Source organism: Xenopus tropicalis, chromosome 5 (assembly GCF_000004195.4).
Source record: "Xenopus tropicalis strain Nigerian chromosome 5, UCB_Xtro_10.0, whole genome shotgun sequence".
Lineage (NCBI taxonomy): Eukaryota > Metazoa > Chordata > Amphibia > Anura > Pipidae > Xenopus > Xenopus tropicalis.
The window spans coordinates 94,869,168-94,882,135 of record NC_030681.2 but is presented as its reverse complement, the minus strand read 5'-3'; the positions used below and the strand labels follow the sequence as shown (position 1 = coordinate 94,882,135).

General features: G+C 37.5%; 1 protein-coding gene across 1 annotated transcript; it reads right to left on the bottom strand.

Annotated features, from left to right (window-relative positions):
• Positions 1-259: 259 nt before the first annotated feature.
• lgsn (lengsin, lens protein with glutamine synthetase domain) lies at positions 260-9,419 on the bottom strand. Its single transcript, XM_031902724.1, has 4 exons — positions 9,396-9,419; positions 5,181-5,919; positions 3,115-3,305; positions 260-1,579 (listed from the first exon to the last, which is right to left on the bottom strand). Exons 1-4 carry the CDS (start codon positions 9,417-9,419, stop codon positions 377-379), a joined length of 2,157 nt encoding a protein of 718 aa, XP_031758584.1. The 3' UTR covers positions 260-376.
• Positions 9,420-12,968: the final 3,549 nt, after the last annotated feature.

Below are 12,968 nucleotides of genomic sequence, written 5' to 3'. Positions count from 1 at the left end.
GACTCAGCAGAACCTTATAGATAAGATTTAGCATATTATGGGAAAGTAGATTGGAATTATCTATTGATAAGGTACAGTAAGGAGAAGATAAGGCAGTGGTTTCTAACTGACTTATATATGGGGAGCAGCCTGATGACCAGTTAGAGACATATTTTTTAGAATACCTATTTTTGTCCTAGAAAACCATGTAAAAGGTCCATTAGAACAAAGGTAGACTGTTAATTGATTTCCTATATGTTATGAACTAAAGGGGGTTCTGGTCTGAAAGGAGCAGGCTTGAAACAAATAAAGCAGATGATGCACTTGTAATACTAATTTGCTGTATACGCATTACATTGTATGTTTATACTGTAAGTATAATTGAAATTGTTATAGTCTAGATGAAATACTCTAGAAATTTGTTCCTCTCTGTATCCATTTCTTCTGTTTCCAGTTCATGTTGTTTCACTGCAATGAAATAGTGTATAAACACATCTCCCAATGCTGCCCTTATATATCTATCCTCCTTCAGAGCAGAAAGAGCATCTTCCATTTTCATTGGAACTGAGTGCATTTTAAATTGGTGTGGAGAAAATTTGCGGTTGGTGTCAATAAAGAGATCAAGGCCTCGCCTAATCCCATCCAAACCTGCTGCAACTGTAGCTGCAAGAACTAGATAAGGATTTGCTGCGGCAGAACATAGCTTGTTCTCTATGTAGGTACCGCTGGAACAATGGCATTTGACATTGTATGAACAGCTGTTATCATTAAATCCATAAGTAGCACCTATACTTTCCTGTGGATCCTTAGCGCCTTTTGCAAAATGCTTGCGACAGCTGACACCAGGGGCCACTAAACAACTGAGAGCTGCTGAATGGAAAAGTAAACCAGAAAGCCATTTTCTGCCAATATCTGTGAGTTCCTGAATTTGGTTTCCATCAATAAACAAATTTTTTGTTCCGCTTGAATCCCACAAGCTATGTGAGAAAACCCCAGAGTTATAAATCCCACCTACATCATTACAAAAACTAGAAATGTACCCATACTTCTTAGCTACCTCTTTTAAAGCAGCTCTAAAGGTAAAAGCATTATCAGCGGCAGTCAGGCCATACTCAGGCTGAAAGGATATCTCCATCTGCCCAGGTGTACTGGATGAACAAAAGCTTTCAATGTTTCCACCTATATAATACATTCCATCAAAAAGTTCTTGGAGAAACAACTGGTCATTGTCGGTCACTAGTGTTGCAGCAGGGAATACAACTTTCTTAGAATCCACTGTTTCAGCAACTCCAAAAATACAAAATTCATAATTGAAAGAAGCATGGAGAGAAAAACCACTTTCTTGAAGTTGCATTAGCAACTGTTTTGCTAGATATCTTGGATAGGTTAGTAGTGAGTCTCCCATAATGGTATATGCATCACAAATTACTTTTCCAGTTTTTTCTGCCCATGGTAGAACTCTGAATGTTGATAGGTCTGGTTTCAACACAATATCACTGTTAAAGTATATTGCCTTTTTATGGTCTGCTTCAGAGTCTATTGGATTCATGTTTGGTTCTAGATAACTTCTCGACACGTGAATACCACTGACTGCTTTCTCCTATGTAAAAATAACAATAAAAGTAAAATATGTTAAAATTGTACAAATGCATATCAACCAGGGCTGTGGAGTCGGAGTCGAGGAGTCGGAGGCAATTTTGGGTACCTGGAGTCGGAGTCGGCAAAAAATGAACCAACTCCGACTCCTACTAAATTTAAATGGGAATAAAAAAAATAAAATAAATAAAGCAAGTTTAAATGTCCCAATTCACAAACAGTCATAATTAATTACTTCTCTGCTATAAGAATAAAGCCCAATGCACGCAGTGCATAAACGAACACGTTGAGTGACCATGAAGCATGCTTTCATTGACTGTATGCTTCACTAAATGGGACGTAACGCACAGTTAAGGTGCGGCAGCTCCACTGCGCTGTGTTCCTCTGTTACAGGGAACACAATGCCCACTGTGAACCTAGCCTAACTCTCACTGATAACTAATTAAGTAAAAAAAAATTGCAGGACTAGAAATACTTGTATACGTGAAGGAAATGGAAAGTCAATAGTTTAAGACTGAAGCTTTAAAACATTTGAAAAACTGCTGTAATTCAGCTGTAATGTTAGCTTAAACTTTAAACATGACTATGGGATTCTAGGGAAATCAGTAGAAGTAGGAGTATAGATAAAATTGTCTATCAGTTTATTATCAGTTCAGTTGTGTTTTAAGTGCCCCTTCCCCCCTGCCCCTTCCTGGATGTATAAATACATTAGCATATTAAAAACAGAGTCGGAGTCGTGGAGTCGGAAGTATCAGAAACTGAGGAGTCAGAGTCGGAGAATTTATCTACCGACTCCACAGCCCTGAATCAACTCCAAGGAACATCCTTTGAGGCATAGGTGCCATAAGGCAGCCGGGCTCATTTACGTCTGCAACTTGCACTTTTCCCCAAGTGAATTGCAGGTAAAATCACTTGCATCAAATTGCACTCTTCACACTTCACTGTATAATTGCACTCAGCACCAATTAGTTTTTCCTGCCTTCTGTTCCATATCAGACGCTGCTGTGCCTATTGATGCAGGGGAACCCTGGAGTTAACACCACCTCCTAAACCAGGCAGTAGCTCTAGAACTCCTACAGCAACCTACGTTAATCGCCACAGCGTTGCTGCACCAGAATAGGGTACACATTTGCAATTGCATTAATTTTTGCAAATCAGGTGCAGTTATGCCAGGCACAGTGTAATTGCATCATACTGCCCCTTTGGGCCCAGCAATAAACCTGGAATTTTAGGGAAAAAATGCAGCATTGTGGGAAAAAACATGGCAATTGTGCTCAAAATTGTACTTTGCTTACTGTGCTTGTGGATGTAAATGAATTATTGTGTCTCCCAAAGCAACTGATGTGCCAGGATGACATTCTTTGGGGGATAATAGCTAATATAATAAACTGACTGATACACTGAACTATAATAGTAAGCAACATTATGCAATTTCTGCTCTTTTTGTGCAGTTTCTTTTTGGAAAACAATGTGTGTCATTAACTTCTATGTTTGGATTCACACTTGATAAAAGAAATGTAAGCTGTTTCATTAACTTACATGGAAAAAGCGCTCAGGAATTATTTTAGATCTTGGAAACCCATGAAGGTCTGCAACTTCAAATCGTATAAAATGTATGTCTTCTCGAGCAATCTGCTGTTTGATCATTTCAATATTGGAATTTATATAAAGAGGTCCTGGTATTTTCATCCGGCCGCAATGCAGGTCTTTACTACCAGTAGGCCTGCGACCTGAAACATACATTTTCTTTGTTAATTAAAACATTAATAAATAAAAACTATATTGATTTACGGCATACACCTTATTCATACACATTCCTACCCCAGGTGACAAGGTGCACAGGTGTCAGTATTTATTTGGAGTACTTTAATCAACAGGGAACTGAAAAACAATTATATTAATCTTTATAGAAAAATGACTTCTATTACTAATCCTCTGACTAATTTTCTGACTAATCGGAAATTCTTTTTTGGAAATCATGGACACTGCATCCTCTTGGCTAAAAAGAATGTTTTAATGCCCTATATACTGTATATTGATAATGGGTGAATGCAGAGGACCTCTTCTTGCTGTCTATATGAATTTTGTGGTTGCAGCATCATTGCACCCCCGCCAAATGGTTACAAATTTAGTGGTGAGCCAAACTTTTTCTTGTTTGCTATAGTTTATACAGGATCAGTGGCCAGCTTCATGTTCTAGCTCCCACCCTTCCCAGCTACAGTCAGGTGATCCCAGTGGAGCCAATAAAAAGGCAACCATTTGGGGGTTTTAACCTTGAAAGCAAGTAATTTGCAAGTAAAACTCAGTTGCTTTGTTAAATATATATTAAAGCAGTAGAATTCTTAATGAATCAAAACTACCAAAAATTAGTCTCCTCAGTTCCCAAACAGCTACAGTGTGTTGTTAAAAGAAGAGGAGATGCAACACAGTGGGAAATATGCCCCTTTACCATATTTTTTTAAACATGCTGCTGTCATCAATTTCGAAACCATCATATCTTTCTTAGAAAACAATAACATTTCTCAGTTTCAACATTTGATCTTTTGTCTGTGAACTTTTTTTAATTAAATATAGGGGTTTAAATAATTTACAAATCACCCCCATTGCTTTTATAGTTAGATTTTACACAGTGTCCCAACTTTTTTGAAAATAGGGTTGTATAATTTAGATATCGTATATTAATATCCAAATTCAGTCATCAAGTGAAATTTAACAGTGTCAATGTATTACAAAAATCCTTAGAAAATGACAATGCTCCAGACAAAGAACTAACCATCTCTGAACTTCTATGATAGTCTCCTTTTAAGTGTAAACTTATGACCTATTGGTAAATTATTTCATGCATTTAATTTATAACACTGCTGGCTACTCCTGAGTTTACAAAATGTAAATGTTCTGCACACAAACCATTTCCCTTAAGGTGGTCATATACATACATATACAAAGAAAACTGTACAAGGTGAAGAACATGAACTCAGACGCTTCCCATCAAAATCTTCTTAGTTCAATGGAAATCAGTTGGTTCATAAATAATATATGCTGGAAAATTTCATCTGTTAATGAATTATATCTGCCATTGTATGGTACATTAGTGGATGAAATGCACATAAAAAGAAAATTAAAAAATATGAGGAAATAGGCAGAGGCCACAAATTATCAAGCAATGAATGAAAAGAGGGTCTATATTTTTAGCATGTTGTCTCAAGCAGACATTTTAGTGGCACACAGGGGGAGCAGCCAACTAATGCAAGAGATAGAAAGAAGCCACCTGTTAATAAGTGTCAGAGGAATAGTGAATTGAGATTAGGAACTCTCATGGATCATGCAAAAGTCAACTGTTGAGCTTTTCTAAAGCAAGAGGCTAGCTGTCTTGTGGAATAAGAACAGGTCAATGATTAGTTGTTATCACAGGCCGGCCAACTGTTATGCTCTTAAAGCAGATATATCATGTGGTACTTTTCTGAATTTAAGAGCATGTTTGCACCCAAATTGATGAAATGGAAATAATGAAATGCACCTTGAACAAACACCTTAAATTGCTAGATATATTTAACATAAGCAGTAAAAACATAGTAAAGATGAAGATATTCTCAGTATTTCCTTACCATAAATATCAGGGATTATGTGGTTCAGTTGCTTTCCAGCAGCAGTGCTAGATTTGTCCTGTATTTGTGACTGGTTTCCATCAAACGATTGTTTTACTTGCTCTGCTTTTTGCAGTTCTCTTGACTTATGATCAGCTATAGGCTCACAAAGTGATTTTTTGTCAGGATTTTTAATGGACATATTTTGGCTGCTTTTTTGCACAGTGGGCGTAAATGTTTCAAAGGTTAAGCCTGCCTTCTCAGTCCTCATGTCATAAGACTGAGGCAGTTTTATTTCTGTTATAACTGGACTGTACTTAATATTACATTTATCAGAACTTAATAATGGTCTTTCTGTGGAGATGCTTTTTAGTTCTTCCAAAGTTTCCTTGGGTATTGCTGGTCCAAACAGGAATAATTTATCATTTATTTTCCCAAAATTATATTTACTAATTCCTTTTGCATCTTCTGTTTTTTCAAGACATATCTGGCTAGTATTGGTTTGTAGAGATTCCACCTGCTTGTCCATAGTATGTTTTTCTTCTTTTCTTTGATTATGTGCATCTTTGTTGTTCTCTGTATCAGTATCAATATCTTTATCAAAATGCGACCATCTCAAGTATCTTCTAGAAGGTGATGTATCATACTTCTCCCATTCGAGTGGAGGTAGGTATTTTCCAGTTACTCTAACTCCCCTTTTTCTTCTTATTTTTGATATTATACTGCCATCGACTTCATCATAATCTGTTTTATAGAGATCCTGAAATCACCAAAAGCAGTCATATTTTTTTTTTTTAAAAATGTATTCCCTTAATTTGTTAGGGTTTAGCTTTCAGATAAATGTAACATTTAACATAAAAATGCTAGATACTGAGAGATGCATATAATCATCTAAAGGAAAACTATACCCCTAAACAATGTAGGTCTCTATAAAGATATATCACATAAAACAGCTTAAAGGTAAAACCCTGCTTCATCTAAATCAGTGATACCCAACCTTTGTTACTCATGAGCAACATATTGCTCCCCACCACATTTTCTGTTGCTCCCAGTTATCTCAAAGTAGGTCCTCATTTTATTGATGCTTTTTTGGCTCACCAACATTATTACTGCGTGTGACTCACAAGTGAAAAAAGGAATCCCTTATCTAAATAAACCAAAAAATATACTTTTTAAGTAGTATGTGCCATTGGTTTATCCTAAATAGAAAATTTTCATATTAAGTATTAAGAGCCACTTCCTGGGATCATACAATTCACGGTGCATACAAACAAACCAAGGGCACACATACATGATAGGTCACTTCCGGCAATTAATAGACACTTTTCTGTCTTTTGCTCCCACACTTCGTCCTGTAACAGTTACAGCTGAATTTTTCCAGCTCTATGCTTTATTTCCATGTGCTCTATGAGGGAGTGCACCTATCACAAAATGAGGGGTCATGGTAAAAGATGTAAAAGGACAATATTTACTGAAAAATACATTGCAGTTTGGTAAGATTCTTTAATAGGCCACTTAAAGGAACAGTAACACCAAAAAATGAAAGAGCTTTAAAGTAATAAAAATATAATGCACTGTTGCCCTGCCCTGGTAAAACTGGTGTGTTTGCTACAGTAACACTACTATAATTTGTATAAATAAGCTGCTGTGTAGCCACGGGGCAGCCATTCAAGCTGGAAAAAGGCACAGGTTACATAGCAGATAACAGATAAGTTCTGTAGAATACAATAGTGTTTTATCTGTTATCTGCTATGTGTCTGTGCCTTTTCTCCTTTGAATGGCTGCCTCCATGGCTACATAGCAGCTTATTTATATAAATTATAGTAGACTTTTTGAAGTAAACACACAACTTTTACCAGTACAGGGCAGCAACACATTATATTTTAGTTACTTTTATACACTTTCATTTTTTGGTGTTACTGTTCCTTTAATATGATATAAACTGTTGGTTAAGTATTCAATATGAAGTTATAGTTTTCCTTTAACCCTGTTAACTAAAAAAGCATGACAGCAATGCTGGCCACATATAGGCCAATAATGGCTGACAACTTTCCCACTCAACAAAACTGACAGCCTAATGGCCTGTGATTGGACCAAAATGATCGCCTCCACCCTCAATATCAAATCTGCACTTTTACCCTCTTGCAACACAAAATCCCGTAGGCCACTTTTCTCTATTTGACTTTTGTAAAATGCAAACTGATGCAATGCTTAATAATTAAAAAAAAGTAAAATATAGATAATATCCAATATCAGTAGCAGGTCAACTAGTTGTTTCTAAAACAAATGTGCATGTATGTGCTTCAAAATATGTAGTAGCTCCCTGGTAGTGGTAAGAAACACTAAAAGAGGGAATTAAGGAAGTGCAGAAATTGAATAGGGGAATAAAAGTAGAGAATATTAAAGGGGAAGGAACAAAGCAAAATGTTGCTGGGGGAAAAGGGAAAGTGAGAAGACAGACAAAGAAAGGTTTAGATCCTGAAGGAAGTGAAACAGAGAGAGGAGAAAACTGAATGACAGCAGAAGAAAATGGATATGATTAGACTAAAGCACAAAAACACAAAGGTGAGAAATAAGAACTGTTGAGACAATATAAAGAAATGAGAATAAGAAACCAAAAAAACCTTAGATAAGTGTGTAGTGGCTGTACTTTAGCATTCTATATATGTAGAAGCAACATTAACACCCTATAACAGTGCTGCCCAACTGGTGGCCACACCACCCCCTTCATCTATCTGGCTGCTGTGACCCCTTACCTTTGTGTAAGCTTTGAATAAATCAATACTGACATTAACTTGTCCCTGTATTTTTCACACTTCAGATTTAGGCTGTAAGAGCCCACATTGTTCAACTGGTCACGCCTCAAGCAAATAGTAGGAGCATTACGTGCAGGAGTGGTCCTGATCAGTTACTGCATAGATATGATAGGTTTTCCTGTCTCCTTTCCTACTCTTCCTGCCCTGTTCTACGCTGCCTATGTGTGCCATACTCTGCCTGCCCTACGCTGCCTGTGTGTGCCATACTCTGCCTGCCCTATGCTGCCTGTATGTGCCATACTCTGCCTGCCCTACGCTGCCTGTGTGTGCCATACTTTGCCTACCCTACCCTGCCTGTGTGTGCCATACTCTGCCTGCCCTACACTGCTTGTGTGTGCCATACTCTGCCAGCCCTATGCTGCTTGTGAGTGCCATACTCTGCCTGCCCTATGCTGCCTGTGTGTGCCAAACTCTGCCTGCCCTACCCTGCCTGTGGGAGGTGAACTTGGTGGGAGTTTGTTATGGGAGTTTGTTAGCATTTGGAAAAAGTTGTTAGGGGTTACCCCAAGGTGTGTAATTATGTGCTGGGGGTTGCTGTGATACTTATATATCAGAGAAAGCGATGAACGGGCAGAGAGGTACTTGTCGCCTTGAAAATTGCATCCTCCTGAGCCCTGAACTAGGGGTAGCAAACAGAAGACATTGTGCCTGGAGCGGCGCCCCCTCAGTGTTGCCCCTCATTCTGGCCCTGCAAACAAGTATCTGACATCTCATATGGATAAAGTAAAAGAATAAAGCATAATATATATATATATATATATTACCTTAATGGATTACATCAAGTTATGGCAAGTTTATGGTAAGAACAAAAGTTATATATAAGTTATATTTCCAGGGACACCTGACTCTGAATCATGCCCCTTAGACAGTTCAGCCCATTTAAGTATATCTGACCCTGCTACAGTATATTTAGCACAAAACATCTTATATTAAAAAAAAAAGTTACTTTCAATTTATTGTTTAACTGTTATTAAAATGTAAGCTTGTAACTTGGTGTTTGAAAAGATATGGGACCTGTTCATAATTCTCGTAACCTAGGGTTTTCGGGATAAGGGGTCTTTCCATAATTTGGATCTAGTCTAGTAAAAATAATTTAAACATAATTTAAAACCAATAGGATTGTTTTGCCAATAAGGATTAATTATATCTTAGTTAGGAGCAAGTACAAGGTAAAGGTAATGTTACTATTACAGGAAATCATTTTAAAAATGTAATTATTTGATTAAAATAGCATTTGTTACTATCAAAAAACATGTAAATCTTTGAAATACACTGAAGCAGCTGCTAAAATCCTATAAATGTATAAGAAATGTAACTGTATAAGAAAAAGCTAAAATGATATCTAATTTATGATGTATTACTCATAAAGTATGTATAATTTGATTGTATATCAATTACCCTTTAGGAGGATAAATCTTACCTCAACATTAAATTCATTAGCCATTACAAACACCAGTTTAGGTCACCATGAAGAGTAATATCGCAGGTTAAAATGAAATAAATGATACACAATATTTATAGGCCATTTTACAATACTGAATGACTTAATAGTTAGAACAGTATTTTCTAGTGCTGTAAATACATTGATGTGATTGCACATGAGCACAGTTAACTGTAATAAAAGTGGAGCAGTCAAGTGATGCTTTGCTAGTTAATTGTGAATGTTAAACAAAGGAAGGCAGAAAAGCTGATTTGTGCTTCATTTTTGTAAGCACATTTTGTACAATGAATGCCTTCTGGAAAGAGGATCTGCTGCTAGCGACATTTTCTCTCAACTGGCCTGATAACAAGTTGAATTGGTATACAGTATTTAATATCAGTAATATTGTATCATATTTATCTTGAGCAGAGATTTGACCTTTAAGTGGCAGGGTCCATTGAAGTTGCAATATTGTGCCTGCACTGCTTTTAGGTGTGAAAGAGATTGTTCATCTTTAAATTAAGTTTTAGTATGATGTAGAGAGTGCTATTCTGAGACAATAAGCAATTGGTCTTAATTTTTTTACAACTTAAATTTTTTTTTGTTCATCAACTCTCCATTTTAGAATATCAGATGTGAAGCTGGAATATAAGCAGCTCACAAAATGGGTGGGGGGGCCTAATTCATTTCCCTTTAAGAAAAGTATTTTATGGTTTATCACATGAAAACATGGGCAAGATTCAATTTTAATTAAAAAAAACTTTTCTCTTAATTCAGTTCCAGTTTTTGCCCCATATACTTCAATAGAGTTTTGTGATAAATGGCGAGATAAGGTTTTTCTTATTGTATTTAATCTGTCTCTATGGGAAAATCTGGCATTAAATTAGGAATCTGCCTATTGTTTGATAGTAAAAGTTCTTACCAGTTATAGAACATATTAGGCAAATGTCCCACAGAATGAGTTAGTCGCCTACAATAGATCTCTGCGACTAAAGCTGGCCATACACGTGGCGATCTCACGATGTTTCGTACGACCGTCGGTCGCACGAAACATCGTCAGATCCGCCACACACCATTCAGGGCTGAATCGGCAGGTAAGGAGGTAAAAACAATAGGATTTCTACCTCCTTCTGCCGATTCAGCTCTGAAGGGAGAATTTTGGTCAGGCGCCTTCTATGGCGCCCGATCAAAATTTTCTAACTTGGCCGATCGGCGAGCCGACCGATTTCAGCAGCTTCCTGCGATATCGGTCGGCTCGCTGACATGCCATACACGCACCGATTATCGTACGAAACGAGGTTTCGTACGATAATATCGGTGCGTGTATGGCCACCTTAACCGCTCTGAAATGCCTTTTTCACTGGCAACAATAGGAGTCACTGGTGGAAAGGCCTATGCATTGGCTTTGGCTTTCAAAAGTCACGCAAACTTTCCTCCTGCAGGTCCTCAAGACGCTGTCTGAAGCTTTCTGTTTCAGTTTCTTTTGGAAGCCTTCCTTATCTGCCGGGTAAGACAAGCTTGTACGTGTGCAGTAATAAAAATAAAAGACCCGTCAGGAACTTTCCAAGTGAAGGACTAAAGCAAATGGCTTTTGTGTGTAAATTCGAAAAGAAAGTTGCAGTGAGGGTTTTTTGTTTTTTTTTTAAAACTTCCAAACAGTATGAGTCTGCATACAAGTACCGCTTGAGCCTTGAAGGTATGAAAATAGCTATACCTGAAACATAGTTTTACACTTTCCTTGTGGTAAGAAAAAACATGCATTTAAGGCATTTATGTTAGCTGGGACAGTAGACTTTTATTAGGTACAGAGAAGCCAATAAAGCATGATCAGGCAACCTAAAACTAAGAATGAAAAGGGTATTGCAGTGAGGAATAAAATAAATCCAAAATTATTTTTTAAATATGTGAATCGGTGGGACCCTTATTATCAGAGGAAGGGAAATTGGTTAAGGAGGCCAGGGAAAATAATCAAAGATTTTAAAAAGCTATTTTTCATCTGTTAACAGAGCCAATTCTAATAATATAACTAGTGATGGATGGGTAACTCAGGAGCAAAATCAAAACTAGAACATGTGAAGGTCACAAAGGTCTAGGCTTGGATGGTATTCATCCCAGGGTATTTAAAAGGGTTCTGTCATGGGAAAACATATTTTTTACAAAGTTTATCAGTTAATAGAAAATCCTGCACTGAAATCTGTTTTTCAAAAGAGAAAACAGATTTTTTTATATTTCATTTTAAAATTTGACATGGGGATAGACATATTCTTCATTTCCCAGGGTTTCCCACAGCCATGTGACCTGTGCTCTGATAAACTTTAGTCACACTTTACTGCTAAGCTGCAAGTTGGAGTGATATCACCCCCTCCCTTCCCCCCAGTAGCCGATCAGCAGAACAATGGGATGGTAGCAAGATAGCAGCTCCCTGACACCTGTATTGTTAAAAATGCTCCCATGCCCCATCTAGTGGTAAAGAACAACACTCAACAGTAAAAATCCAAGTCCAGCTCAGCCAAGTCATGATTCTTCCAGTTACATGGGAGTAGGAGGAACAATAGGTTATCTGAAATCAGTTCTAATGTGTAGCGCTGGCTCCTTCTGAAAGCTCAGACTCAGGCACAATGCACTGAGATGGCTGCCTACACACCAATATTACAACAAAGAAATACATTTGTTGGTTCAAAATATGGTGTAATCATTTATTTGCAATGTGAATAAAGTAATACTATACCATAAAAATAGACAGAATACCTTTAAAGTACCTTCTCTATAATTGTCAATTTCCCTGGATTCTTTGATGTCTAAGATTCAGTGAATTGCTAAGGTGCTTTTATTATTCAAAACGGCCCCCACTCAGCCTGAAAACTATAAACGTGTTGTGCACTGCTGACATATTTTCATGCCATCACTAACTAAATGATACATATTTCCAGTCCTTAACGTTTTTGTAGCTGCTGTATAATGACTGCATGGAAATATGTATTTTAGTCTAAGACTCTCTGGGGAAATGAAGAGTGACATCAAAGCCAGTACAAAGTCGAATACAGAATGAATTATTCGCAATTTACACAGTAATTTAATAGCAGAAAAACAGACTCTTTCCCTCTTATTCTACTACCACACACAACGACGTAACCACGCCTTAACGACTTCCAATGGTTCATCTGGACTGGCGGCTCTACCAAGAAATCTAACAACAATGTCAAATATTTTGACGCACTGCGCCGACCTCTGCCTAGAAGTGGGCTACTGCGACACAGAAAACAATAATGCGAGTCGCTTGAGCTCCAGCTCTTTGGGTTTTTTTTTTTGTTACAGAGCCATTTCTGCGCGCCTCGTATAAAGGTCATGCTGATGTAACGGGCTGATCGGTGTGTCAATTATTTCCCACCCCCATCAGTATAAAAAAAAAGAAAGAAATCGGCTTTCAGCTTATTGAACCGGTTCTCACCGGCTTTTAGCGGCATGACGTCAATGTGGTACGTCCCTCCGCCGTAACCCCCCCGCCTGCTGTGTTTTGCCCTTTGATTGGCTAGGTCGTTTCGTACGTCACGGGAGCTATATAACAACTCCTTG